At 45.9% G+C, this 25,691-nt stretch overlaps 1 protein-coding gene across 1 annotated transcript; it reads right to left on the bottom strand.

Moving 5' to 3' along the window:
- Positions 1 to 275: 275 nt before the first annotated feature.
- Positions 276 to 25,232, bottom strand: HAP1 (huntingtin associated protein 1). The gene is made up of 17 exons (XM_051996617.1): positions 25,173 to 25,232; positions 24,170 to 24,302; positions 23,403 to 23,591; positions 18,385 to 18,461; positions 16,632 to 16,748; positions 16,322 to 16,422; positions 14,946 to 15,054; positions 14,588 to 14,666; positions 11,723 to 11,853; positions 11,382 to 11,456; positions 9,464 to 9,601; positions 8,780 to 8,847; positions 6,289 to 6,468; positions 5,293 to 5,582; positions 4,792 to 4,989; positions 1,406 to 1,508; positions 276 to 1,230 (listed from the first exon to the last, which is right to left on the bottom strand). The coding sequence occupies exons 1-17, from the start codon at positions 25,230 to 25,232 to the stop codon at positions 879 to 881; spliced, it is 2,400 nt and encodes a 799-aa protein (XP_051852577.1). The 3' UTR covers positions 276 to 878.
- Positions 25,233 to 25,691: the final 459 nt, after the last annotated feature.

Below are 25,691 nucleotides of genomic sequence, written 5' to 3'. Positions count from 1 at the left end.
AAAAAGCTGTACTTGCCTCTCTACAGAAGCAGAAATCCATGAAGAGGTAAGATAGCAAAAAATAAAAATAAAAAACCCAAAAAACAACAAAAAAAAAAAAACTAGATTAGGGGCCCTAAGGCTCTGATTCAAGCTGTGCTCCCAATTCTCTCTATGTGTAACCTATCGAAGGTCCCTCCTCGTTTCAAGCTTCTATAGCTCTAGAAAGAACTCCTTCCCTCCCCTTCACCAGCTTCCCAAACCATTCACTCTCCAGAGAGACAGAACTCGGGCAGTCACCTAAGTCATACCGTTTATTGCGTGGCACTGAGCCACTGTCCACAAGATGAGTTTAATGAGCATCCATATGGTGATTGCAAGGGGTGGGGAGGGGTCTTAGTTACCTCTCCCCAGCAGTGCGCATGTACACAGTGGTAGCTTTTAGAGCAGAAAGCTTTAAAAAAAAATAGGGTGGTGGGTAAGGAATCCAGGGGAAAGGAATTAGGGTCTTGCTATCTTACATTATTCACAGGTATGAAAACTCAAGACTTCCTCATCACAGTATTAAATATTAACCTCTATTTACAACCAAGACTAAATTGGTTAGGGGGGTAGAGGATGGGGGTACAGAGAAACTAAGTGCCAGGTCCTAGAAAGTGCATGTGGCAAGTAGAGATGTGAGGTGGGACTCGGGGGGATGCGTGTGTATGTGGGTGTGGTTGGAGGGAGGAAGGAAAGGGATCAAAACTCTATTTTAGCTGCCTCTCAGCAACAGGATGAAGGCGATGGCGAGGATGAGGGAAGAGACCCATCCTGCCACCCCGAACAAAAACACCCTCAAGGGATGCTCTCTGTCAACCTATTCCCTGTCTTGGGGCTGGGCCAGCGCCAGGGGGCTCTCAAGTCCCCACTTTCCATCTCTTTGAAGCCCCTCTGGCCACCACACAGTCCAGCCCCAGCTGCCGTAGCTTCTGTACCAAATTGATGCTGAAGCCATTGGTGGTCTCCTGACCAACCCATCCCTGACTCCATCTTGATGCCCCCCACCCATTTTGAGGCAGTTCTCTGGATAGAGCAAAGCTTCCTAGAGGCCAGCTTCTCCTGTCTGGATGCAGGGGTGTAAATGGGGACTCTGGGACAGCAGACATGCCCTCTTTCTTCAGAAGACAAAGCAGAGTCTGGTAAGGTGGTGGATGGATGGGTCTTAGGCCCTCTGCGGGACTGCAGCAGGGGGTGGCAGAATGGCAAAGCCTGTGGAAGAAAGAAAAAGGGGGGAGAAGAACTCATAAAATAGCAAAGAACTCACAAGAAGAAAGTAATAAAAGGCAGGGGATAAGAAGAGACGCTAGAGCCCCATTTGTGGTCTCTGGAAAGGATTTGTCTCTGGGAAGGAGAAACAAGGCTTTAAAGGCACCAGTTGCCTTACCTGGGGGTATCGGAGGAGACATCGGAGGAGGGGCAGACCAGGCGGCCGGTAGTGATTGTGTAGGTGGCTGGGGTCTGGGGGAGATTGTTAACAGAGTGCAACACTGGAAGGGGACAGGAAATGTGGGATTAACACACACGGGGAGGGAGGGGTCTGGAGGAAAGAGGAAAGACACATCAGGTGGGGTGGGGTCATTCACACTCCTTTTCCCATGAGCAAAGATGTTCCCACTCCCTCAGATTCTCACTGAGCGGCCCACTGATGAGAGGATGAGAGGGAGAGATGGGGCAGAGTACAGCCACAGCCAAGGGTTGGACAGTCCCCTGACTAACTCGTCTCCTGGGCTCCTCCTCAGCATCCGTCCGCTCAGCCTATGACACGTTCTCTCACGCTTTTAGTCATCAGCTTCTCCCCTAGTTACGCTGCCCACGCTGCCCAGGCCCTAGCCCCAATGAGCTGCGTCTGAGCCGGCTCTCCATCCCTCATCCCTGCCCCCAGATCCAGCACAGGGAGATGCTATAGAATGAAAGCACTCAGCAGATGCTTATAGAGTGAAAGCACAAGCCACGCCAAGACCGATTTCACGGAAGAGATGGTACATGAAGCAGAATCACACAGACACAGGATCAGGCACACAATGAGACAGACAGGACAGTGCGTGTCAGAGAGGAGAGGCTTTGTAGTACCCAGGGCTGGGAGGGGCTGGGAGAGTGCTGGACCAGGCACCCGGGGATGCTGCTGGGAGGGGCCGGGAGAGCGCTGGACCAGGCACCCGGGGATGCTGCTGGGAGGGGCTGGGAGAGCGCTGGACCAGCTACCCAGGGATGCTGCTGGGAAAGCACTGGACCAGGCACCTGGGGATGCTGCTGGGAGAGCGCTGGACCAGCCATCCAGGGATGCTGCTGGGAAAGCGCTGGACCAGACACCTGGGGATGCTGCTGGGAGGGGCTGGGAGAGAGCGCTGGACTAGCTACCCAGGGATGCTGCTGGGAGAGCGCTGGACCAGCCATCCAGGGATGCTGCTGGGAAAGCGCTGGACCAGGCACCTGGGGATGCTGCTGGGAGAGCGCTGGACCAGGCACCCGGGGATGCTGCTGGGAGGGGCTGGGAGAGCGCTGGACTAGCTACCCAGGGATGCTGCTGGGAGAGCGCTGGACCAGCCATCCAGGGATGCTGCTGAGAGAGCGCTGGACCAGGCACCTGGGGATGCTGCTGGGAGAGCGCTGGACCAGGCACCCGGGGATGCTGCTGGGAGGGGCTGGGAGAGCGCTGGACTAGCTACCCAGGGATGCTGCTGGGAGAGCGCTGGACCAGCCATCCAGGGATGCTGCTGAGAGAGCGCTGGACCAGGCACCTGGGGATGCTGCTGGGAGAGCGCTGGACCAGCTACCCAGGGATGCTGCTGAGAGAGCGCTGGACTAGCTACCCAGGGATGCTGCTGGGAGAGCGCTGGACCAGCCATCCAGGGATGCTGCTGAGAGAGCGCTGGACCAGGCACCCGGGGATGCTGCTGGGAGGGGCCGGGAGAGCGCTGGACCAGGCACCCGGGGATGCTGCTGGGAGGGGCTGGGAGAGCGCTGGACTAGCTACCCAGGGATGCTGCTGAGAGAGCGCTGGACTAGCTACCCAGGGATGCTGCTGGGAGAGCGCTGGACCAGCCATCCAGGGATGCTGCTGGGAAAGCGCTGGACCAGGCACCCGGGGATGCTGCTGGGAGGGGCTGGGAGAGCGCTGGACCAGCTACCCAGGGATGCTGCTGGGAGAGCGCTGGACCAGCCATCCAGGGATGCTGCTGGGAAAGCGCTGGACCAGGCACCTGGGGATGCTGCTGGGAGAGCGCTGGACCAGCCATCCAGGGATGCTGCTGGGAAAGCGCTGGACCAGGCACCTGGGGATGCTGCTGGGAGAGCGCTGGACCAGCCATCCAGGGATGCTGCTGGGAAAGCGCTGGACAAGACACCTGGGGATGCTGCTGGGAGAGCACTGGACCAGCCACCCAGGGATGCTGCCGGGAGAGCGCTGGACCAGCCATCCAGGGATGCTGCTGGGAGGGGCTGGGAGAGCGCTGGACTAGCTACCCAGGGATGCTGCTGGGAGAGCGCTGGACCAGCCATCCAGGGATGCTGCTGGGAAAGCCCTGGACCAGGCACCTGGGGATGCTGCTGAGAGAGCGCTGGACCAGCCACCCAGGGATGCTGCTGAGAGAGCGCTGGACCAGGCACCCGGGGATGCTGCTGAGAGAGCGCTGGACCAGCCACCCAGGGATGCTGCTGGGAGAGCGCTGGACCAGCCACCCAGGGATGCTGCTGGGAGGGGCTGGGAGAGCGCTGGACTAGCTACCCAGGGATGCTGCTGGAGAGCGCTGGACCAGCCATCCAGGGATGCTGCTGGGAAAGCCCTGGACCAGGCACCTGGGGATGCTGCTGAGAGAGCGCTGGACCAGCCACCCAGGGATGCTGCTGAGAGAGCGCTGGACCAGGCACCTGGGGATGCTGCTGAGAGAGCGCTGGACCAGCCACCCAGGGATGCTGCTGAGAGAGCGCTGGACCAGGCACCCGGGGATGCTGCTGGGAGAGCACTGGACCAGGCACCCGGGGATGCTGCTGGGAGAGCGCTGGACCAGGCACCCAGGGATGCTGCTGGGAGGGGCTGGGAGAGCGCTGGACTAGCTACCCAGGGATGCTGCTGGGAGAGCGCTGGACCAGCCATCCAGGGATGCTGCTGGGAAAGCGCTGGACCAGGCACCTGGGGATGCTGCTGGGAGGGGCTGGGAGAGCACTGGACTAGCTACCCAGGGATGCTGCTGGGAGAGCGCTGGACCAGCCACCCAGGGATGCTGCTGAGAGAGCGCTGGACCAGGCACCCGGGGATGCTGCTGGGAGAGCGCTGGACCAGGCACCCAGGGATGCTGCTGGGAGAGCACTGGACCAGGCACTGGGGGATGCTGCTGGGAGAGCGCTGGACCAGGCACTCAGGGATGCTGCTGAGAGAGCGCTGAACCAGCCACCTGGGGATGCTGCATTTTCACATGTGCTCTTTGGCAACTTCTGATCCTCAATTTCATCTACTGTAAATTGGGTCTAACATCCAAGATGCCAAACCCAGGGGAGCATTGTCAGGATTAAGCAACTTTACAGATATGAAAGGTTCTCTTTACATAAATGTGAGCCATTATCCTATTTTAAAGTATTACAGGAGAAAGCTCTAACACCTCTGGCCAGATGCACAAAAAAGTAACTCAAGTATAGACATTCTAGAGAATAATGGGAGATGATGACTTTATCCTTCCTCCATTTAACATCCTTCTTTCATCTCCCCTTCCCTTTCAGTTGTTCCTGGTTTGGATTTTATTTGGGAAAGAGGGAGAAGTGAGAGGTCTGACTCACATAGTGGGTGAGCCTTATCCTTGGCCATGGATGTCGCCACTGGCTCCTCATCTTCTTCAGGGTCCTGAAGAGTGTAGACTTTCTCCACATCCACCTCCAGCTGACGGAAATCCTTGGTCAGAACCCCAGGGCGAGGATCCAGGATCCCTGCCAGGTGGGGCTGGGCCAGCTGCTGCCAGTGGTGCAGAGTCGCCGAGCCTTGGGGACAACAAGGGGATGGATGTGTATGAGACAGCGGTGGGTTCTGGCTAATCCTGCCCCCCCTCCAACCCACTGGAGCCCAAATGACACGAGTCATACACAGGCTGGTACTTTGGACCCCAGGTCAGACTTAGGGGGTCTAATGCCCAGTGTGCAAACACTGAAGGTGTGAACCACTGCTACGGGGTTCCAGGGCAATGGTAACAGGAAGTTTCACTGTCCCAGAACGGAAGGGACAGTGTTAGGGCCGGCTCCTTGATGCTATCTCCAGCCCCCCAACTCCCTCTCACCCACTCTTACCTTCCAGCGGTTTGACAATCTGCAGTTTGTCAGGCAGGTAAGTGAGGGAGCCCATGGAGAAGATAGAGCCCCCAGGAGGATCTGAGCTTCCCGACACAAGACTCTCATTAGGAGTCAGCACTCCGCTGGAACTCTCCGCATCCTGGCCCAGATTCTCCACGCCTGCCTCTGCCTCCTGAGCCTCCTGCCATGCTGCCAGCTGCTGCAGGGCCACTGCCAGGTCCTGGCTCCTGGGGGTGCCTGGGCAACCCACCTTCTTCTCTTCCTCCTCACCAGATGCTTCCTCCAACCTAAAAGAACCCAGAACCAGGTAAGATCGCCTGTACCTTTTTCCTGACATCCCCCCAGGCCAGGCCCTTGAAGGGATACCCTCGCTACGAGTCACTAGGGCTGCCCAGGAAAGATGGCAGATATCAGTCAGTAAGCTCCCATCATTTCTCAGAGAGACAGACAAACAGAAGTAAATGGATAGAGAGATAAATAGAGAGAAAAAGAGAGAAACAAAGTATGTACATAGATATTTAGATAGAATAGACAAATAGATATATAAATAGGAAGGCAGATATAAAGAGATGAATATAAAATATAGAATATAAAATATAGATGTAATATTATATATTTCCCACAATTACATATTCAAACAAGTTTTTAACCTTTGGGGTTTTTTTTTAAGTTTTGCTTTCTTTTGTCCCTCCCTTTCCCAACTGCCTGAGACAGTAAGCAATCAGAAATAAGTTATACATGTACAATCATGTAAAATATTTCCATATTAGTGATTTTCTTTAAGGTTCTTTTCAGGTATTCCTTACATTGGACACAGGAACTCCATCAAGTAGGGATTTTTCTCCCTTTACTTTCTATCTGCTGAACCCATTCCCACCATCACTATTCTCCTTGCTCCCCTGGGTCCAGGGTTCTCCAGCCCTCTTTTCTCCAAACCACATGAATTTCCCCTTCAGTCCCTCCTTTCAGCCCCTCGCACTTCCAAGTACTTACAGGAGGACACGACGAGAAGCATCAGAGCTGTGGCGATTTGTAGGGGGGGTGCCTGATGGACTGCCAGCCACAGAGAGTGGGGGAGAGCCAGGAAGGGGATGGTGAAGAGAGGCACTGCCCGACCGGGACCTACTACCGTGGTTCACAGCCTTCACTGTCTCAAATACCCGGCGAAGGTTCCTGGGAGAAAGGGGATGGGATGCAAAGTTGCAAGATCATCCTCACAAACTGGTGGAGGGTTTTGTTATGTCAAGTGGAGCAAGGCAGACAAATTGAGCCCTTCTTAGTTAATCCCTTCTCAGTTTCCTCAACTGTAAAGTCAGGATACTACTACTTGTACAAAAGAAGCCCAGTAGTTAGAGCAGGGCCTGGAGTTAGGAAGAAAAGAATTCAAATTCAACCTCAAGACATTACCTGTGTGATTCTGGGCAACTCACCAAGTTTGCCTCAACCCATTGGAGAAGGAAATGGTAAACTATTAAATTATCTTTGCCAAGACAGCCCTATTGGCAGTTCCTAGGAGTCAGAACCAACTCAACAACAACAATGACTTTTACTGCCCATTTCACACTGAGGAAATGAGCACTTGCAAAAGTGAAAGTCAGTCACCTGTCCACAAGCATTTATTAAGCAATAGTAAACCACACACTATGCTAAGTGCTAGGAATACAGAGAAAAGTAAAATTAATTAAATTTAAAATAAATATAAAAATTTTTAAAAATAAATGAAACAAAGAAAAGTCAGAAACAAAAAACAAAAACAAAAACCACAGCCTCGGCCTTCATGGTGGGGAAATATGCAAAAAACCATGCACACTGAATAGAACCAGAGATTATACACAGCAACAAGATTATACAATGATCAATTCTGATGGACGTGGCTCTCTTCAACAATGAGATGATTAAAACCAGTTTCACTGGTGCAGTGATGAAGAGCCATCTATACCCAGAGAGAGAACCATGGGAACTGAGTGTGGTTCACAACATAGCATTTTCACTCTTTTCATTGTTGCTTGCTGGCATTTTATTCTGCTTTTTTTTTTACTAGTTTGATTTTTCTTGTGCAGCACAATAATTGTATAAATATGTATGCATATTGAATTTAACATATATTTCTACCATGTTTAACATATATTGGGGACTGCTTGCCATATAGGGGAGGGCATGGAGGAAGGGAGGTAAAATTGGAACACAAGGTTTTGCAAGGGCTAATGTTAAAAAATTGTCCACACATATGTTTTGAAAAATAAAAAAAAACTTTAAAAAAATAAAATAAAATAAAAACCATACCCATGCAAGATCTAAATAGCATAAATGGAAAGTATTATTCTCAGAGGAAAGCACTAGCATTAAGGTGAGATATGAGTTGAATTTTGAGGGAAGCCAGAAGGCAAAGTTGAGGAGCAAGATCATTCTAGCCATGAAGAACAGTGAGCACAAAAGGCAGAGAGAAGAAATGGAGTAAGCCCATTTGGGAAGGATTATATTATTATTGATAGATTATAGAAGCTTCTACTCACAAAAGCCTTCTCTGGGAGGAGCAAGTTTTGTTTTGTTTGTTTTGGGGGATATCAAAAAGAACCATTTCTCTCCTAAATTAGCTTCCCCTGTCTCCACCACCTACAGACACAACTGACAAAGCGGTGGTCACCAGAGGAAGTTAAGAATGCAGACATTGCTGGGAAAGGAATCAGTGTCAAACTTAAAAAAGTGATTTCATGTGAGTCATAGCTGGTGATACCCAGGGTTCTTGCAATTGAATGTCTGCTGTAGGACACAAGTACTGGGTCACACTCCTCAAGCGGGTCTGAAGAGAGACGCTCATCACCTGAGCTCCAGCCTCCCTTGTGGCTCCCACCAGAAAGTTGGTTTCTAGGCAAAGATTTTTTTCTCCACCAGAACAATTCATGATTTGGACGAGATGTCCTCTGAGGCCCTTCCAAGTCTCACAGAGACAGGGCACTCAGCCCAAGTGGGGACAATCTGACTTCTAATTCAGCTCGGGCATTTACTAGCCTGGGCAAGTCACTTAATCCTGTTTGCCTCAATTTCCTCATGTGCAAAATGAGCTGGAGAAGGAAATGACAAACCATATTCCAGTATCTTTGCCAAGAAAACTCCAAATGGGGTCACAAAGTCAGCCACAACTGAGAGACTGAACCACCACAAAATGACTACAATGGACCCAGCTGTCTCTCAGCAGAGGAAGCACCTGGTCAGTTGACAAATAGCAAGTCAAGGGCTTACCGTGCGCCAAGAACCATGCAAAGTATTGGACAACTTTGAAACGTTGTCTCCTCAAACGTAGGGAAGGGTCTCAGATCATTGCCCAGTTATTGAGGGCAAGAGAAAGATTCAGGTGAAGCACAAGGGTAGGAAGGGAAGAGAGAAGAGGGACTTGGGATGTTGTGTTGGGGGAGGAGAACATAATTGGAAGACTGGAGACAACTTCAGTTTGGGATCCAAGAACCCACCCTTTCCCTCAGCTTACCGGCTATCAGAAGATGGACTCTCATTTTCCTTTTTCATTGTCCCTTTAATCTCTGCAGCCAGGGAATCCTGAAGATGTGAGAAAGACCCCTTTCAGAGATCAGAGGAAAAGCATGCATAAAGGAAAATTTCTCTTGCTTTATCAAATGTTTATTTGTTTCAAGGGCTTCATTTCTGTTTTCAGTAAGGATGGGGGAGAAAAAGAAATACTTGTCCATTTAAAATAATTTAATTAAATGCATTATTCTTATTATTAAAACTTATTTAATTTAACTTAATTTTTTTAAAATGCTGGGTGCATATCCAGAGAAGAAACTGATTATGTTTAAATATAGATTGAAGCATTCTCTCTGTCTCTGTCTGTCTCTTTCTGTTTCTATCTCTGTTTGTCTCTCTTAACTGTATTTTTCTTGAGGGTCTTTATTTTCATTAAGGTGGAAGATTTATGTTTGCTTTTACATGACTTTTATGGAAATGTTTTTCATAACTTCACAAACTTCATTGTGGGTGGGGATAAGGGAAAGAACCTAGAACTCAAAAATCTTATAAACAAATGTTTTTTTAAAATGGTTTTAAATGTAATGGGGTAAATAAATCAAATTTTTAAAAAATGCTGGGTATGGGCATTCTCCCTACTAGCTGTGACTCTGAGAGGAGAAGGAAGATGTACATGCTATGTGCTCACCAGCGGCAGGCTATACACACTGTTGTAGTGGCTAACTGTGCCACTGGGCAGGCTTTGGAGGCGATGTTTTTTAAGTTCTTCCTGGGCTTCGTTCAGCAAACCATCACACTCGGCATATTTCTCTTGTAGGTCTCGCATCTGAGGACACCAGATATTGTTAGGACCCTGGGAGGGGTCCCTACCCTGCCCCACACTCCCACTTCCGCTTTCCCCTTAGACATCTGAACAAGCTGATGTATTTGTGTACTCCATCACGGAAGATCTTTTTCCTCTCACGGGCCTAGCTTTCAAAAGTTGGGATGAGATTATAAAAGGCAGAGGAAGGAACAGAGAAATTAAAGGCTGAACCCAGAAGCACTAGTTCTAAATTGGTAACAATTCACTTCATCCCATTGAGCCCTAGGTTTCATCTGTAAAATGAGGGGGCTGGTATCCACTGTGGGCCACAATTAAGTTTCTAAAAGCTAAGGATAGAAATACAAAGACAAGAGATATGAAGAATTCAGAAAAATATGGGAAGTCTTGTATGAACCAACACATCCATTCGACAAGCATTTAGTGTAAATGCTAATTACCAACTATGTGCCAGGGTGAAGAAAATAGAATGAAACACCATGACAATGAAGAAAATTCAATATGATGCAGGTCAGATACCAGGGACCAACCTGATTCCTCATTAAATCAATTCATTCACATAATTTATAGTCTAAGCAGAAGCAGCAACACCCAAAGAAAGAACACTGGGAAATGAATATAAACTGCTGGCATTTTTGTTTTTCTTCCCGAATTCAATTCTCCCTGTGCAACAAGAAAACTGTTCAGTTCTGCACACATATATTGTATCTAGGATATACTGTAACCTATTCAACATGTAAAGGACTGCTTGCCATCTAGGGGAGGGGGTAGAGGGAGGGAGGGGAAAAATCGGAACAGAAACAAGTGCAAGGGATAATGCTGTTAAAAAAAAAAATTACCCTGGCATGGGTTCTATCAATAAAAAGTTATTTTTTAAAAAATTTATAGTCTAAGAATAGTTTAAGGCTCAGAGAGCCATAAGCTGAGGACTAAGGGAGAAATGAAACTAGTTTGTTCCTCCTGCCTACAAGCCCAAACGTTCTCTACTTTCAAATAACCAATTAACTAAAACACATCCTTTCATTAAAAAGAACCACAACAATGTTAAATGTGCTCTCAGCTGCACATATTTAACTGTCTTTCTGTAAGAAGATACTATGGGGTGGGTGGGGAAATGGAGAAATCTAAGAAGTAACATCTCAAAACAAAAAATACAAAAACTTTTAGATAATTAAAAAGCCAAGGTTTTAGAAGCAATCATTCATAATTTAGTTTAAGTTTTATTTTTATCTCTTCTTATTCATATTTAAATACTTAAGCTTTTCCTTGGGGCAGAGAGTAGTTGCAGCAAAATGGTAGCATCAGATCTAGGATTTCATTGGGGGAATTCCTGGTAAGGAAAGCCCCTCAGTCAATGCAGCCTGGACACTCATTTGTAATTTAGTGTTAGAAAGTGGCCTGAGATGGTCAAACATATCCTACTACCTGTCAGAGGCAAGACTTCCTGACTCCAAGGTTAGTCCTCGACCCACCTCAACAATGCTTCCTTTATTGATAATTTTATTGCTTATTTTTGATGGGAACGAAGTTCAAGCTAAATTCCTTGGCGGGGCAAAGGGGAAGTCAGAGGGAGACACTGAAATAAACAGTAAATAGTGAGTATTAACTTGTTAAACATCATCTTAAAATGTTTGAATGTTTTTGTTGAAAGCTGCTAAATTTGGGGGGTGGGGATTAATAAAATGAGAACATTTGCATTATATGCTCTCCTCTTTAGTTCAACTACTCTTTGTATGTGAGGGGAGGGGTCAAAAATAAGCAGATGAGATGAAAGGGACCTTACCTCTATCTGAAGTTTCCTCTGGCTCTCTTTGGCCAATGTCAGATGCTGTTGTAGCTCTTCCATCTCAGTCCCATACTGGAAAGCAACTAAGAATTGTCACTACCTGGGGCCAACAGCTCCCAGCATCCCCTACCACCATCACTAAGATGATCCGGGACCACTAAAGCCCCTGTGCTTAGGAACCATCACTCCATCCCCAAGGTCCCAGAGTCTCAGTACCGATTGCCCGATCTAAACAGATTGCACCGCTCCCTCCCTGGAATGCAATTTTCCCCTGAAAGGTTCTTTGAAGCAAGAGTAAGAGGGAATCTCCCCCAAGAGAGACAGGGAGCATCACTCACCTCCCGGCAGCGCTGTTGGAGTCCCACAATCTGGGCCAGAAGCAAGCTGATCTCCTCCTGCTGACGGGCCTGGTCCTCTGCCTTTTGGGCCAATTCCTCAGTCAACAAAGCTACCTGCTGGCTCACCTCCGCTGAGGATAGAGGGGAATCACTCTCCCATTTTCCACTTAACCCCCAAACCCCAGTGACATAAATGAAATGGACATTTTTAAGGCTTAACAGAACATTTATGTATATTAGCTCATTCAAACCTTATAAACCTAGGAAATAAGCAGCTTAGATGACCCATAGTGTACAGAATGCTGGACCTGGGGGTCAGGAAGACTCATCTTCCCTGAGTTCAAATCTGCTCTCAGTCACTTACTAGCCGTGTGATCCTAATTGCCTCAGTTTTCCTATTTGTAAAATGAACTGGAAAAGGAAATAAATAGCCAACCACTGCAATATCTTTGCCAAGAAAACTCCAAATGGGGTCACCAAGAGTGAGACATAACTGAAGAGCAAACTGAGGCTCAAAAGTGAAGCAATTAGAATATGGCAGAAGCAGAAATTGGACCTGGGTTTCCAGAACTCTCCCCTCAACCCAATTTTTCTCAAGCAGTTTCCTAGTCCCTCCTTTGTCCCTGTTGTTCCCTGCCTTGTATTCTATTTTATTCATGCTATAATTCATGCCTAAGAAAAAGATTTTTTCATTTTTGTCTTTGAATCAGCATCTAAAACCTTGCCTATATGTGTGTATTTACATATGTGGGTAATGTATGTACACTTTTTTAAAAATAAAAATTTGGTAGTTGGTGGGAGAAGGAGCAGGGGGTTGTCTTTCAAACCCATGACTTGCCTTTTTCATGAACTACTTCAGGTCCTTCTGGTATATCAGTCCTCAGTCAACAATCTATTATGCATGGCCTACTATGTACTGTACTTTGCTAAATGCTGGAGATACCAAGAAAGATAGAAAATCACCAGTGCCTCAAGGCATTCAAGGTTGAATGGAGGTGTCAACGTGCTAAGTACAAACAGGAGATATACAGGGTGGACTGGAGATATTCTCAGTCGGAAAACTCTAAGAAAAGACTTCTTGAAGAAGGTAAGACTTTAGCGGAGACCTGAAAAAAGCCAGAAAGCAGGTCTTCTCCCAAATTCTGGCTGAAACTCTCAGCAAAGCATTTTGTTTGGCACTGAGCCCTTCTCTGTTCTGTGTATGGTAGTTTTGTTTCCTCAGCTAAAAAAAACGGAAGGGATTTATGGTGCGAGGGGTATAGTCTGTTTTCAAAACATTCTTGTTGTCTGATTAGATCTCACTGTCACTGTGCTAGTGAAGAGCTCAGCTTCGCCCTTATAAAAAGACTCAGGGAGGAGGCAAAAAGTTACTAAACCACATATCACTGTGGCTTCTACTCCAGAGAGATCAAAGGAAGAGGGAAAAAAAGACCAATATATTCACAGCAACACTTTTGGTAGGTGCAAATGAAAGGGGGAGCCCGTTCGTTGGGGAATGTCTGCACAAATATGATATGATAAAGAGTGCCATCAAAAAAATAATGAAGGGGATGGTTTCAGAAAAATTTGGAAAAATTCATGCTGTGAACTGATCAAATGCCAGGGGAGCAGAACCAGTGGAACAATTTGTACAACCACAACCACCATATTGTAAAGACAAAACACTTCAAAAACCTTTCACAAACCATTCTTTATGAGGATCTATAATGAAGCATGCTACCCACCTCCTGAGAAAGAGGTACTGGGTACTGGATGGAATATACAGCTTTTTGGATATGGCCAATAGGGGAATTTGCTTATGTTTGACGTAAATACATTTATTATGAAAGTTTTGTTTTTTCTTTCTTCTTTTACTTTTCCCACATTTGGAAATAGAGAAAAAAGAGATGGGAAGGAAAGAAAAGATCTTTGTTAATTAGAAAATAAATTAAAATAACTTTAAAGAAACAAAAAGTTTGGGATCTGAGGTAAAGATTATTTCTTGATTTCTGGGAGGAAAAAAAGAAAGGGATAGCATGACCCAATAGAAAAGAAACTGGATCAAGAATCAGAGCATCTGCTGACATCCTGACATTGCCACTTAACTCACTACCTAATTTGGGACAAGGCCTTTAAACCCTGAGCTTCAATGTCCCCATAAAAGGAGGATAATAATACTTTCACAACCTACCCTGAAGGGTAGTTTCAAAGATCAAATGAGAGGAAGTCTGTGAAAGCCTTTTTAAACTATCAAGCCTTCTATAAATGTGAGCTATCATCAATATTAATGATGATGATGATGATGATACCTATAATATAATAATACAGAGCACCCAGATGGCACAATAGAGTGCCAGGCCTGGAGTCAGCAAGAGTTAAAATCTGATCTCAGACACTTACTAGCTATGTAACCCTGAACAAGTCACTTAACCCTACTTACCTCCCCTCATCTGCAAAATGAGCTGGAGAAGGAAATGTCAAATTATTCCAGTAATTTTGCCAAGAAAATCCCAAATGGGCTCATAAAGAGTTGGACATGATTAAAAGACTAAATAAGAAGTAATAATATAATAATAGCTAGCATTTATATAGCATTTCTCAATTTGCAAAGCATTTTGTCATTTGATCTTTATGCAACCACCCTATGAGGGGTTACTTACTATCTCATTTTACAGATGGGGAAACTGAGGCCAAAAAGTGACATGATCTGTCCAGGGTCATACAGCTAAGTAAGTGTCTGAGACCAAATTGGAATTTGAGTTTTCCCAATTCCAAGTTCACCTTTCCACCTAGCTGCCAAACAAATAATGGCCAAGAGAATAGTACCATAACCCAGAGGCAGCCTCCCAGGAAGAGCCACCCACACCCAGCTTCCATGCTACATACAGAACTGCTCCACACAATCCAGCATCAGCTGCTGCTCCTGGTCCTCATACTGGCAGGTCTCTGTGACGATGCTGCTGGCCTGGAAGAAAGGAGAGGCAAAAGAGCATGAACATTTCTGCACTACAACCACCCCCACAACCATTAATTAGCACCCCTGCATCTTCTAACTTCCTCATCTCCTATATCAAGTCCCTGTCCCTATGGCATGCAAGTTTAGGAAGTCTGAGGAGTAACAAGAAGGAAAACAATGAAAAATTAAAAATTTTAAAAGCTAGCTAAACTGATCTCCCCCCACCCCTTCCAATAGAGAGACAAAGCTACCGGTTCTCCCAGGTTAACACAAAGGCCCATGTCCCACCTCCAGCCTAAGCTGCTGGTTCTCCTCCTCCAGACCCCTCAGCTTCTGTTGCAGGGTGTCCAACTGGATACAGTGCTGAAGAGAAGCTGAGGAATCACAATGGCGAAGTCTGGTTGGTGGGGGGAGACGGAGAAAGGAAGAAGATCAGCGAGGGGAAAGTGAGGAAAAGGGGCCCTCTATAACCCAAGCACAAGCTTCCAGGTGCACATACATTGCTCCTCAGAATATAGAGAGCTAGCTTTTCAATGGTGGGGAACCATGGGATTAGAGACATGACTTCCCTTGTCCAGTGGATAGGACTGGTCTTACATATGAAACACTCTGATATAGATAAGCCTTTTAACCATTCAAAGATCTGAGCAACCAAGACAAACTGCAGAGAGGATGCCCCAGTCTGCACTGTTTCCCCATTGTTATTGTTCAGTCATTATCAATCTTGTTCAGGGGCTTTCTTGGCAAAGATCCTAGATCAGTTTTCCATTTCCTTCTCCAGCTCATTTTACAAATAAGGAAACGGAAGCCTCCAGATTAAGTGACACCCAGGAGTTTACAGCTAGAGGTTTGCCATTTCCTTCTCTGGCTCATTCTACAGATGAGGAAACTGAGGCAGAAAGGGCTAAGTGACTTGCCCAGAGTCCCACAGCTAGTAAGTGTTTGAGGCCAGATTTGAACAGGTCCTCCTGACTCAAAGTCTAGCACCCTATCCATGGTGCTCCTCAGCTTCCTCATCTGAGAATCTCCTATATCAAATCCTTGTCTCTATGGAATACATGTTTAGGAAAATCTGAGCAGCAAGAACAGAAGAAAAAAACAAAACTAGCTGGTCCAGTCTCTTCATTTCATAGAAAAGGAAACTGGAATTCCAGAAGCTGTCCCCAGTCATAGCATCAAAGGCACTTAAACAAACACAATTCTGTCATTAACCCAGAGTGAGATCTTAAGTCACTTCTCTTTATGGAACTTTATCTCCTTATTGCTAAATTGAGAATTATTTACTAGGCAAATCACTTAACCCCTATTTGTCTCAGTTCCTCATCTGTAAAATGGGAACACATTGGAGAAGGAAATGGCAAATCACTAGCATCTTTGCCAAGAAAATCCCACGGACTTGTCCATGAGATCAGAGTCTGACAGACCTAAATGACTGAACAACAACAAAATGAGAATTAGACTAAATTGGTCTTTTAGGTCCCCCTGCCAGATGTGATATCTTCTGCCCAATGATTCTAGTTTGGGGTAGGTGGAAAGAAGGGATCCCAGTGATTTCAGCTCTCAGACATGCCATAAAGCTCGTCCTGGATCATCTGAGCCTGACACGGTAAGGTCAGAATGAGTGCAGAGAACAGGACCCAGGGGCTCAGGGCCTGGGAACTCACGGAGTACGGGCGGCGCTGGAGGGCTCACTTTCCTCAACAGTGTTTGTATAGAGATGGAGGAGATTGTCCCGCATAGTAACTTCATGCCGAAGTTGGGCAATCTGGGGAGGGTGGAAAAGAGAAAGTATAAGGAAGATGAAGGATAGCTCACGACTTTGGAATGGGGGTCAAGGAGGGAGCACGGTAGGAAATCCCAACAATCTGGGGATGGATTACAAGGCAGTCAACAAGACATGAGGGGCAAGAGGGTACCCTTAGGAGAAGGGTATACAGAAAATCCTGAGAAGGGCCCAGGCCCTGGCCATTTTACCTCCTCCCTGGCCAACTCCAGCTGCTCCTCCAGTAACTCATTCTGCTTGGACAAGGAGCAATTCTCTTTCAGCAGAGATTGACCAATCCTAGCTGCCAACTCCAAGTCCCGTTCTTTCTGCAGGCCAAGAAAAAGGAGAGAAGGAGAGAAAAGTTTTTATGGGTTCAACTAGTCAGGAGGTTAGTCCAGGGCAGTTAGAAGGGTGAGGAATGTTGCCTAAGATGCAGCCTGTGGGGGCCTTTACAATTCAGACTGGCTGGGGAAAGCAGTGTGGTCTAATACAGAGATTTTCAAAGTGTGGAACTATGATATCCCAAGGGCCTTCCAAATTCCTTTCAAAATTTCAAGATCAAAATTATTTCCATAATAATAGTATGATGTTATTTGTCTATTAAAATACTCCTTCTTTTCCAAGTACCTATCTGTGTGAGACCATTTTTTCTTCACATAGCCAACCAAAACAACATTTGGATTAAACTGAATGCAGCAGCAGATAAGAGAATTCAATTATCTTCTAGAAGATCTTAAGAAGATTTGAAAATGAGGGTAAAACAGTTTTACCTTTAAATTTTTTCTCCATAATAATTTTTCTGAGAGGAAATATTTTTCATGAAAACTTTATGCCATTTTTAACCTCTATCAGATTGCTTACTGTTTTAGGGAGAGGGGGAGGAGAGGAGAAGAAGTAAAATTTGGAGCACAAGGTTTTGCAAAGGTGAATGTTGAAAACTATCTTTGCATATATTTGGAAAAATAAAATACTATTAAAAATTTTTTTTAATTTTAAAAGTGTGCTCCTTTAAAAAAAAAAAATTTGTTGGGACACCAAGATAGTGCAATAGATAGAGCACTGGCCCTGAAGTCTGGAGGACCTGAGTTCAAATATGACCTCAGACACTTAATATTGCCTAGTTGTGTGATCTTGGGCAAGTCAATTAACTTCAATCACCTCAGCAAAAAATAAAATATTAAAAAAAAAAGTCTGCATCCAGAAAAAGATCTAAGGTAACTGAATGTAAATTAGCACATGTTATGTTCACTTCTTTATTCTGGTTTTTTATCTCTTTTGGTTTTTCCCTTTGGGTCTGATTTTTCTCTCCAACGTGATTCATGTGCATTAAAAGCACATGTGCATTAAAAATAAACAACAAAAAATAAAAAATATTATGTCAACATGTAATTTTTTTAAGTTTTATAAATATGAAACATTTTATCTGTTTTAATTTTTAACATAGTAAATACTGGTGGATATGGCCCACATAAACAAAAACTCTTTATAGTCCTCAACTTTTAAAAGTTTAAAGGGAGTCCTGAGACCAAAAAGTTTGAGAACCACAGTTCTAATAGAAAGAATCCTAATTCCCTTGGTTAGGAACCAAGAAACCCGATCTACCTAGCTCTGCCCCAAACTTGCTTATGTGCCCTTAGGACAAACTGCTTCTCCCCACCAGTTTCTCCTTCTCTTATTTAAGAGTCGTTAAGGCTCTTTATAATTCTAACAATTCCACAATTCTAGTCCTACCTTTACCCTATGCCTGATTCACCACCTGGTCAGACAGACAGTTAAGAACCTCAGAAAGGTATGTACCAGAGGGAAGACATTAAGAACTAGACCCTTTTTTCCCCAGCAAGCATTCAGAATTGAGAATGAGGTGTGGTCTCTATCTGATGGACTGGAGGCTTGGGAAGATGGTGGGAAAATGTAAGGTAGAACAAAATCATGACAGGGGCAGAAACACGGGGATATATTCACCTCTTCCAGTAGGCTGGTCACAGCATCAATATCATGATAGGTCTTGGTAACTTGGCTAACTCTGTCCGAGCAGAGTACTGCAGGTATTAGAAAGAAAAGACATGAGATAGAAAGAAGGGAGATTTCAGGGGACGTCGATATAGTTTCACTTTTATTTTTCCACCTTCCCCTAAAGGAGTAAAAATGAAGATAGTAGAGATGGGCTTTCATGCTGCCCTCATAAAACACCCAAATCCCCAGTTCCAAACAAGCATTCTACATCTGCTCAGCAGAGATGACGCCCCCTCCCCACTTCCAAGGGAAAATCTGGTTTGACCCAGTTTCTCAAGTGGGGGGTGGGGAAGGGAGAAAAGAGAGGGTTGATCTGGTAGAGAAGAATAAGTCAATTGCTGGCTTTCCCCCCTCGGAAGTATAATGGAGTGGCCCACTCCCCCATATTTTAATTGCTTTTTCTGTTTTTAAATATTTTTGGAAGAAGTGGGATATTCCAAGATGCTTCAGTTTGCCTGGCTATCCAGTTGCCCCGGAGATGAGCCTGAGGCTGGGGGAATGTATGTGTAGACCCGCACGTCCACTAGAATGAAACAACCTTCCTTCCCAGCCTCTAAGAATTAGCGCCTTCCTGGTCCCCTGTCAAGTTCATCAGCCTCTAATTGATATTAATTGCCACAAATGTCTCATTAAATAAGAGCCTCTTGACCTTAGCATAGCCTTTCTTCTAGTCCCCCTTACTAAAATTAGGGAGGGGGAGATGTCCATCGGAGTAGTGAGGAAAAGAAAAATTCTGTGGCATCTCTAATGCCAGAGACCTCTGCTGGGATCCGGTTATTTTATCCCTCTCGCCACCACTTCTCAGCTTTGCCCCCCCAGCCACATGGGTGGCAAGGCAGGCAGGGTTCTCATAGCCCCAACCAGCGCCCGGGCTCAAGGCACAAGTCCCCTCCCCATCTATGCCAGGAAGGGGGGAGGGGTGGTGAGAAGAGAAGCCAACCTGACCTAGATAGAAGACCCCTGCCCTCCCCCCTTCCCTCTCCAGGCATTTTAAAGGAAACAGCATACATGTAAATGGCTAAGCAGCAGATTGGGGCTTTTGAAGTGTCCAGCTCAGAAGGACTCGCACTGAAAGCACGTTCCCCAACCTAGACACTGCGCCTGCTTCACTCGGGATGTGGGGGTGGGGGTGGGGAGGAGAAGGAAGGGAAGGGAGGGAGAGGAAGCACGAGAAGTCCATAGATCTGCTGGGGGGGGGGGGCAAATACTCCCCACAGAATACAAAAAGGGGGCAGCTCGGTCCAGGTAGAGGGGGAATACAACTATTAGAATGCCAGGTAGGGGCAGAGAACAGGTAACTAGAGGTCACCGAGAAGAGGTAGATGCTACAGAAAAGGAAATAGGCGTGTATTGAGTTCCTACTATGTGCCAGGCACCGTACTAAGCGCTTTACAAACATCTCAATCGATCCTCCCAACAACTCTAAACCTATAGCATTCAACATGTCCGAGACTGCGGACCTCGAATGAGAAGGGAACAGTTGCCAGTCAAGGATGCGCATTCATTGGGCATCCTTACCCCACCCTCCCCGATCTCCCTGCTGGAGACTCTCGGGTCCCCGTTACCTTCTTCCAGCTCTCGGATGAGCAGCTCCGAGGTTCTCTCGGAGCCGGTCCCTCCGGTACAGTACGCAGCCGGGCTGCTCCAGATTTCTACTGACACCGGACCCTCCATCTCCGCGGCCACGCGGCCCAAGAGCACTAGAGTCACGTCCCCGAGAAGATTTGGGGGTGGGGCGACTGAGGGATGGGCAAAGGCTGGACTAACAGAGAGATGCGCTGAGCTAGGACCCCCTGGCTTGCCGGACTCCGGCTCTGCTGTCCCATAGCCCGAGCTCTGCAGCCCGCAGCCTTGCGCACTCTATTTATAACCTGCGTCTTGTTTATAGCACCTGGTTGATCCATACCACGTGACGGGGAGGGGATTGGGGTGAGGGGGATGTGCAAAGAGAGGCAGACCAGGTTTTAGCAGAGAGTTGGCTGCCGCTGCTCCAGATAGGGACCAAACTGGGATCTTCCAAGGTAAGGATCTGAGACCAGTGGGAGCAAGGAGGAAGATGAGGGCCTGAGAAGATTTATTCGGCATCCAAAGCATTACTGCCTTTCCCCTCCCTCCACATTGGTCTCTCTCCAACTCTCTGGCCAGATTGGTTTAGCCCAAAGCAACACAGTCTGGGATTGCAGGTGCAGAGGACACCTGAGTCCTTTCCTTGCTCGTCCCCCTTCCAAAGACACGTGCGAGTGCGCCTAGACACAAGAAGGTGGGACCTCTCAAAAGCTCACAGACTTAGAGCGGGAAAGGACTTCAGAGGCCATCTACTCCAATGACCTCATTGCCCAAAGGAGGACACCAAGGACCCCCCAAGGAGGCCTTCCTTTCCTTAGGTCCTCCCCCAAATGGATCTGAAAAACAAAGCCAGGTCGGGGACACATGGAGTGGGGTGGTGAAAAGATTACTGGAATCACAATGGCAGGACCTGGTGGCTTTGAAACACAGGCTTGCAACTCAGTGGTGCAATGAATAGAACAGCTGGAGATCTGAATTCAAATATGACCTGAGACTAGCTGAGTAATGTTAGGCAAGTCTGACTTGTTTCATTTTCTTCATCTGCAAAAGGAATATGATAATAAAACACCTCCTAGGTCTGTTTTTGAATCAAATGAGATAACTGTTAGGCGCTTAGCACAGTGCCTGGCACAGAATAAGCAATATATAAATGTTAGTTGTTATTTATTATTATTATTATTGTTCCAGTCTTTGGATCTCACCTTCCTTCTCTGTAAAAGGAGGGAGGTCGTTTCAGCTATGATCACACAATTGGGCTGGGGAGGAGAAACAAGGATCTGTGGGCATTTTGATGTTAAGTCACCAAAGTTAGACAGCTAGCATTGCTTCTTTGTAAAACCAACAGGGTTGGAAGGAGAATGGGGGTAAGGGGTAAGGGGGGGAGGCAGGAAAAAAGTAGCACCAGGTTATAGCAAATCTGGAGCACCTAACTTGTACTGAAACAAAACAGAGCAAAAAAACCTAAACTCATATACCCATTTCCAGCCTACAAACTTCTATTTCATCAAAGGAATGGGGGGAGTGGGGGAGAGGGTGTTCTGCCTACATCTTTTCCGCTTCAAGATTGCCCTTGCTGTTTACTGTATGTAATTTGATCTGGCCTATAATAAAATGTTGGGGAGGGGATGGTGTTAACAGTATTTTTCCCTGGCCCCAAGCCCTGCCAGAGTTAGGAGGACACTAGGGCCAAGGACAAGCAGGCCTTTCTCTAGCTCTAATTCTTCCAAGATGGGATTTGTGGCTCCACTTGACTTCTTGAAATCAGCTTAAGGGATGGAAAACTTTTCAGTTGACATAGGGTAACTGGAACAGCTGAACAGCATCTCCCAGGCGTTCCTGAGGAGTCTCTGTGCTCCCCTAAAAGGTTGTAGGGTTTGTGCCTCGGGCCTGAGCCAGGGCAAGGGGATCCAAAGCAACAATAACTAGCCACCACTCTGACTTGCACCAGAGAGACAAAGAAAAACAAAAACAGAGAGGACTTCACATTCTTAGGGAAGACCTGTAAACAACTAGGGAAGCATAAGAAAGGTAGAGTAGATAAAAGAGATGGAAAAGGGAAGGCTTTAGCAGCTGGAGGAAACTGGGGAAGCCACCTGGAGTAGGTGAGATTTGATTCAGGCTACTTGAATACAGGGTCTTTCCTTTTTGTTTTTGTATTCCTGGCATTTAGCACAATACTTGACATATAGGAGGTTGATTGATTGAAAGGCAATCAGCAAAAATGAATGAGCATAGGTGAAGAGATAGGGGTGAGGACTTCACTGACAGATGAACTGATGGAGGACCCTTCAGCTACCTTTATGCTTACCCCCAGCCTCCTAGCTGGGGCTCCTCAGTCCACAGCTGTGGGTACTCTATTTATAACCTGCATCTTGTTTACAGCATATTCCTGACTTAGGGAACAACTATGATAAAGCCTTGGAAGATTTGAAATGAAGTGATTCATACAGGTGGGCCAATGTTGTATAGCGTGAGGAAAAGAACAATAAAAAGAAGCCAGGTTAGGAAGATCTTTAAATAACAAATAAAGGAATGTTTGATTCTAAAGAGGATGGACAGTTCAGGGGTAAGATGGCCCGAATAGTCCAACCTATGAATCTAGAACATTGGCAATAAAGAGATGGGATTGTCCGTCTGTATCCATAGAAATAACTGTCTTTAAGAAGAAAAGAGTTTACTCTGGAGAGAAATGGAGTTTTCGAGTCCAGCATTTTTCTCTTCTTCTTTTCATACCTTCCAAGTATAAAGGATTCTGGGGGTGTTCTCTGGGCTCCTTGAATAGACTAGGGAATCCTGGGCTTAATGTACATGGCAGAAGTCCAAGTGGCTCCAGGTGGGAAGGGGTGGGAGTCAGACAGTCTCCAGATTATGGCTAAGAGTCTTAAGCTTCTTCTCAGGACTTGGGGTGGGGGCGGGGAGGAAAATAAAGAAGATCCAGTTATGGAGGAAGCCTCAGCAAAGACGATTAACTACCCTCTCCTGTTCAGCCTGACCATGAGGTCAGGAGTTTTCCCTTTTCCCTTAGTGTTGGTCTCAATTCCAACCCTCTCTAATTTTCTGCTCTGTCTTCCCCAGATTCCAACCTAATTCTCTTCTCAAGGAACTCATAAAATCATACATAAAACCAAGACTTGCAAATAGCTTCCTAGGTTCTATCAGCCCAGAAGCAAGTCACACCAGCCCAAAGAGTGAAAAAAACAAACAAATTTTCACAATGACACTATCTTATATAATGAAAATCCTTGAGAGGAGGGACTGTGTCATTTTTATTTTTATTTTTTATATTCCCAGAATCTAATACAGTAGGTGCTTAATAAGTGCTTATCAATTGAGTGATTGATTAATTGCTGATTTAAACCAATACGAGTATCTGAGCCCAAGTATGGCCAATGTTTACTCACAGAAATATTGCAGTGTTTCCTGGATCTGGTTGGGTGTCAGGTGTCTGGAGACATCAGGGGGTACCATTGGAGTCTGAATCCAATCATGATGTTCATAGCCAAAGACAGAGTCAGCTCTAAGTTTGTAATGTGGCAGCTGCTCCCCCAGGAGGGTGATGATCTCCACCTCAGGTACATCATTACAGAGTTCTGGCAGAAGGAAAAGGGGAATTAGAAAGATGGCAGAGAGAGAAAGAACACTTGCAGAGCCCCTGATTTTTACCCTCCTCCCAGGTTGCTGCTGACTCTTTTCCCTCACCTTGCTTCCTGAAGCTCACCATCTCTGTCCCTCTACACTTTTATCTGCCTCTCCCTTAAAACTTCCTATGTCTTCTAAAGGTACTCAATAAATATTTATTTCTTCTTCTCTGTGCCTCAGTTTATTCATCTGTAAAATTGTGATAATATTTGTGCTAAATTTCTCATGGGATTATTCCAAGGAAAACACTTTGTAATCTTAAAATGTTACAGAAATATTATTATTACATAGTTAATGTTATTACATTTTTATTATTATCCTGCAATATACTTGAGAAAGGCATTTTGCTGCCTACTGCATCCCATCAGAACTCCCAAAAGATATTCCCCAAGGATTGTCCCCCTGAACCTCTGTCATGGTACCTCATAATGGGGAAATAACAGATTCCAGAATTAAATAGTGATCTCCTCCCACCTTTGAAATTTTTCCAATAAACCGCCCCCAGCACATAGACTTATCCCCCAGTCACCAGTGAGAGTGGTGGCGTCACAGAGGGCAGCTGCCTCAGGCACATCCAGGTGTCCCTTTGGGGGGCCCTGGTCATCCAGTTTGGCCAGAGTCAGAGGGAAAAGCCTGTGTCCATGGGTAGAGGGCAATGGCACCTAGAGGCAGGTGAGGGGCACAAGGAAGCTGCCAGGGCAAAAGGGAGAGAGAAAGAATGATTGACATCAGAGTAGGTATGAGTTCTCTTCCCACTGTCACTGTCTTTGCATCACAGTAGGGTTCTGGCTTCTGTAACCCTCACACTATGGCAGAGTTCCATATCCAGCATCCTTCCCGTGGGGCTTGAGATTGAAAAGGGGAAGTTTACTTTCCCACTGTCCCTGGAGAAGAAGAAATAACCCTGTTCTCATTTGCTTCCCTGCTGCCAAATAGAAAATTTGAGGGAAAAGAAAGAATAATTTGTTATAAAAACAAAACAGATCAATATCCTTGGGGCTGTTGTAAAACAGGCATTTTACATCTTTGCTAGAGCTGTAAACTGGTACAATCTTGTGGAGAGGGCAGTCTGGCAGCAAACCTCCTTCCTGGACTATTGCAGTGATCTGCTGGTTGATGTCCCTGCCTCAAGACCCCCTAGCCTCCATTCAGTTATAAAGTCATCTTCCTAAAGTACAGATTTGACCAGATCACTTCCCCCTTTTCAATAACTGGCTCTTTGTTACCTTTAGGGTCAAATATAGAAGAAATGGGTCTTTAAAACCCATTCCAGTTTTCTTATACCTTACACACACACACACACACACACACACACACACACACACACACATATTGCTGCAGTCCCATGACACTAGCCTCCTAGCTATTCCTCAAGATATTCCATCTCCCATCTTCTCACTGACATTTTCACTGATTTTCCCCATGCCTGGAATTCTCTGTCTCCTGTCCTGACTTCACCAATTTCAATAAAATCTCAGCTAAAATCTTACCTTTTACAAGAAGTCTTTCTCAATGCTTTTTGATGTTAGTACCTTTCCATCATTGATTATCTCTGATTTATCTTTGTCTGTATCTTGCTTGTACATAGTCATGTTGTCCCCCATTAGACTGACGGACAGGAATTGGTTTTCTTTTGTTTGTTTTACCTTTCTTTAGATTCCCAGGACTTAGAATAGTGCCTGGCACCTAGTAGGTGCTTAATAAATGCCAGTTGACTAAGTTAGAAAGCTATAATATTGTAGAAAGAATATTCAATCTGAAGTCAGAGGACCTACATTTGAAACTTAGCTTTGCCAAGTTAGCACTAAATTTAGAATCCTATGGTCCAAGGATCTCATTCCTAAGACTATAGCTTAACAATGTTATTTATAAAAGTAGAAAATAAGTTGTGATATTATGAATAGGACATTGGACTTGGAGGTTGGTAGACCTGTGTTCACATCTCACTTTAGACACTTATTGATTGGGTGACTCCCGAGCAAATCATTTAATTCCCCTGTATCTCAGTTTCCTCCTCTGTTAAAATAAGAGTTTTAGATTCCATGGTCTGC

Source organism: Antechinus flavipes, chromosome 4, assembly GCF_016432865.1.
Source record: "Antechinus flavipes isolate AdamAnt ecotype Samford, QLD, Australia chromosome 4, AdamAnt_v2, whole genome shotgun sequence".
Taxonomy (NCBI): Eukaryota; Metazoa; Chordata; class Mammalia; order Dasyuromorphia; family Dasyuridae; genus Antechinus; species Antechinus flavipes.
Note: the sequence above shows the minus strand (reverse complement) of the source record. Positions and strands in the feature narration are given on the sequence as shown.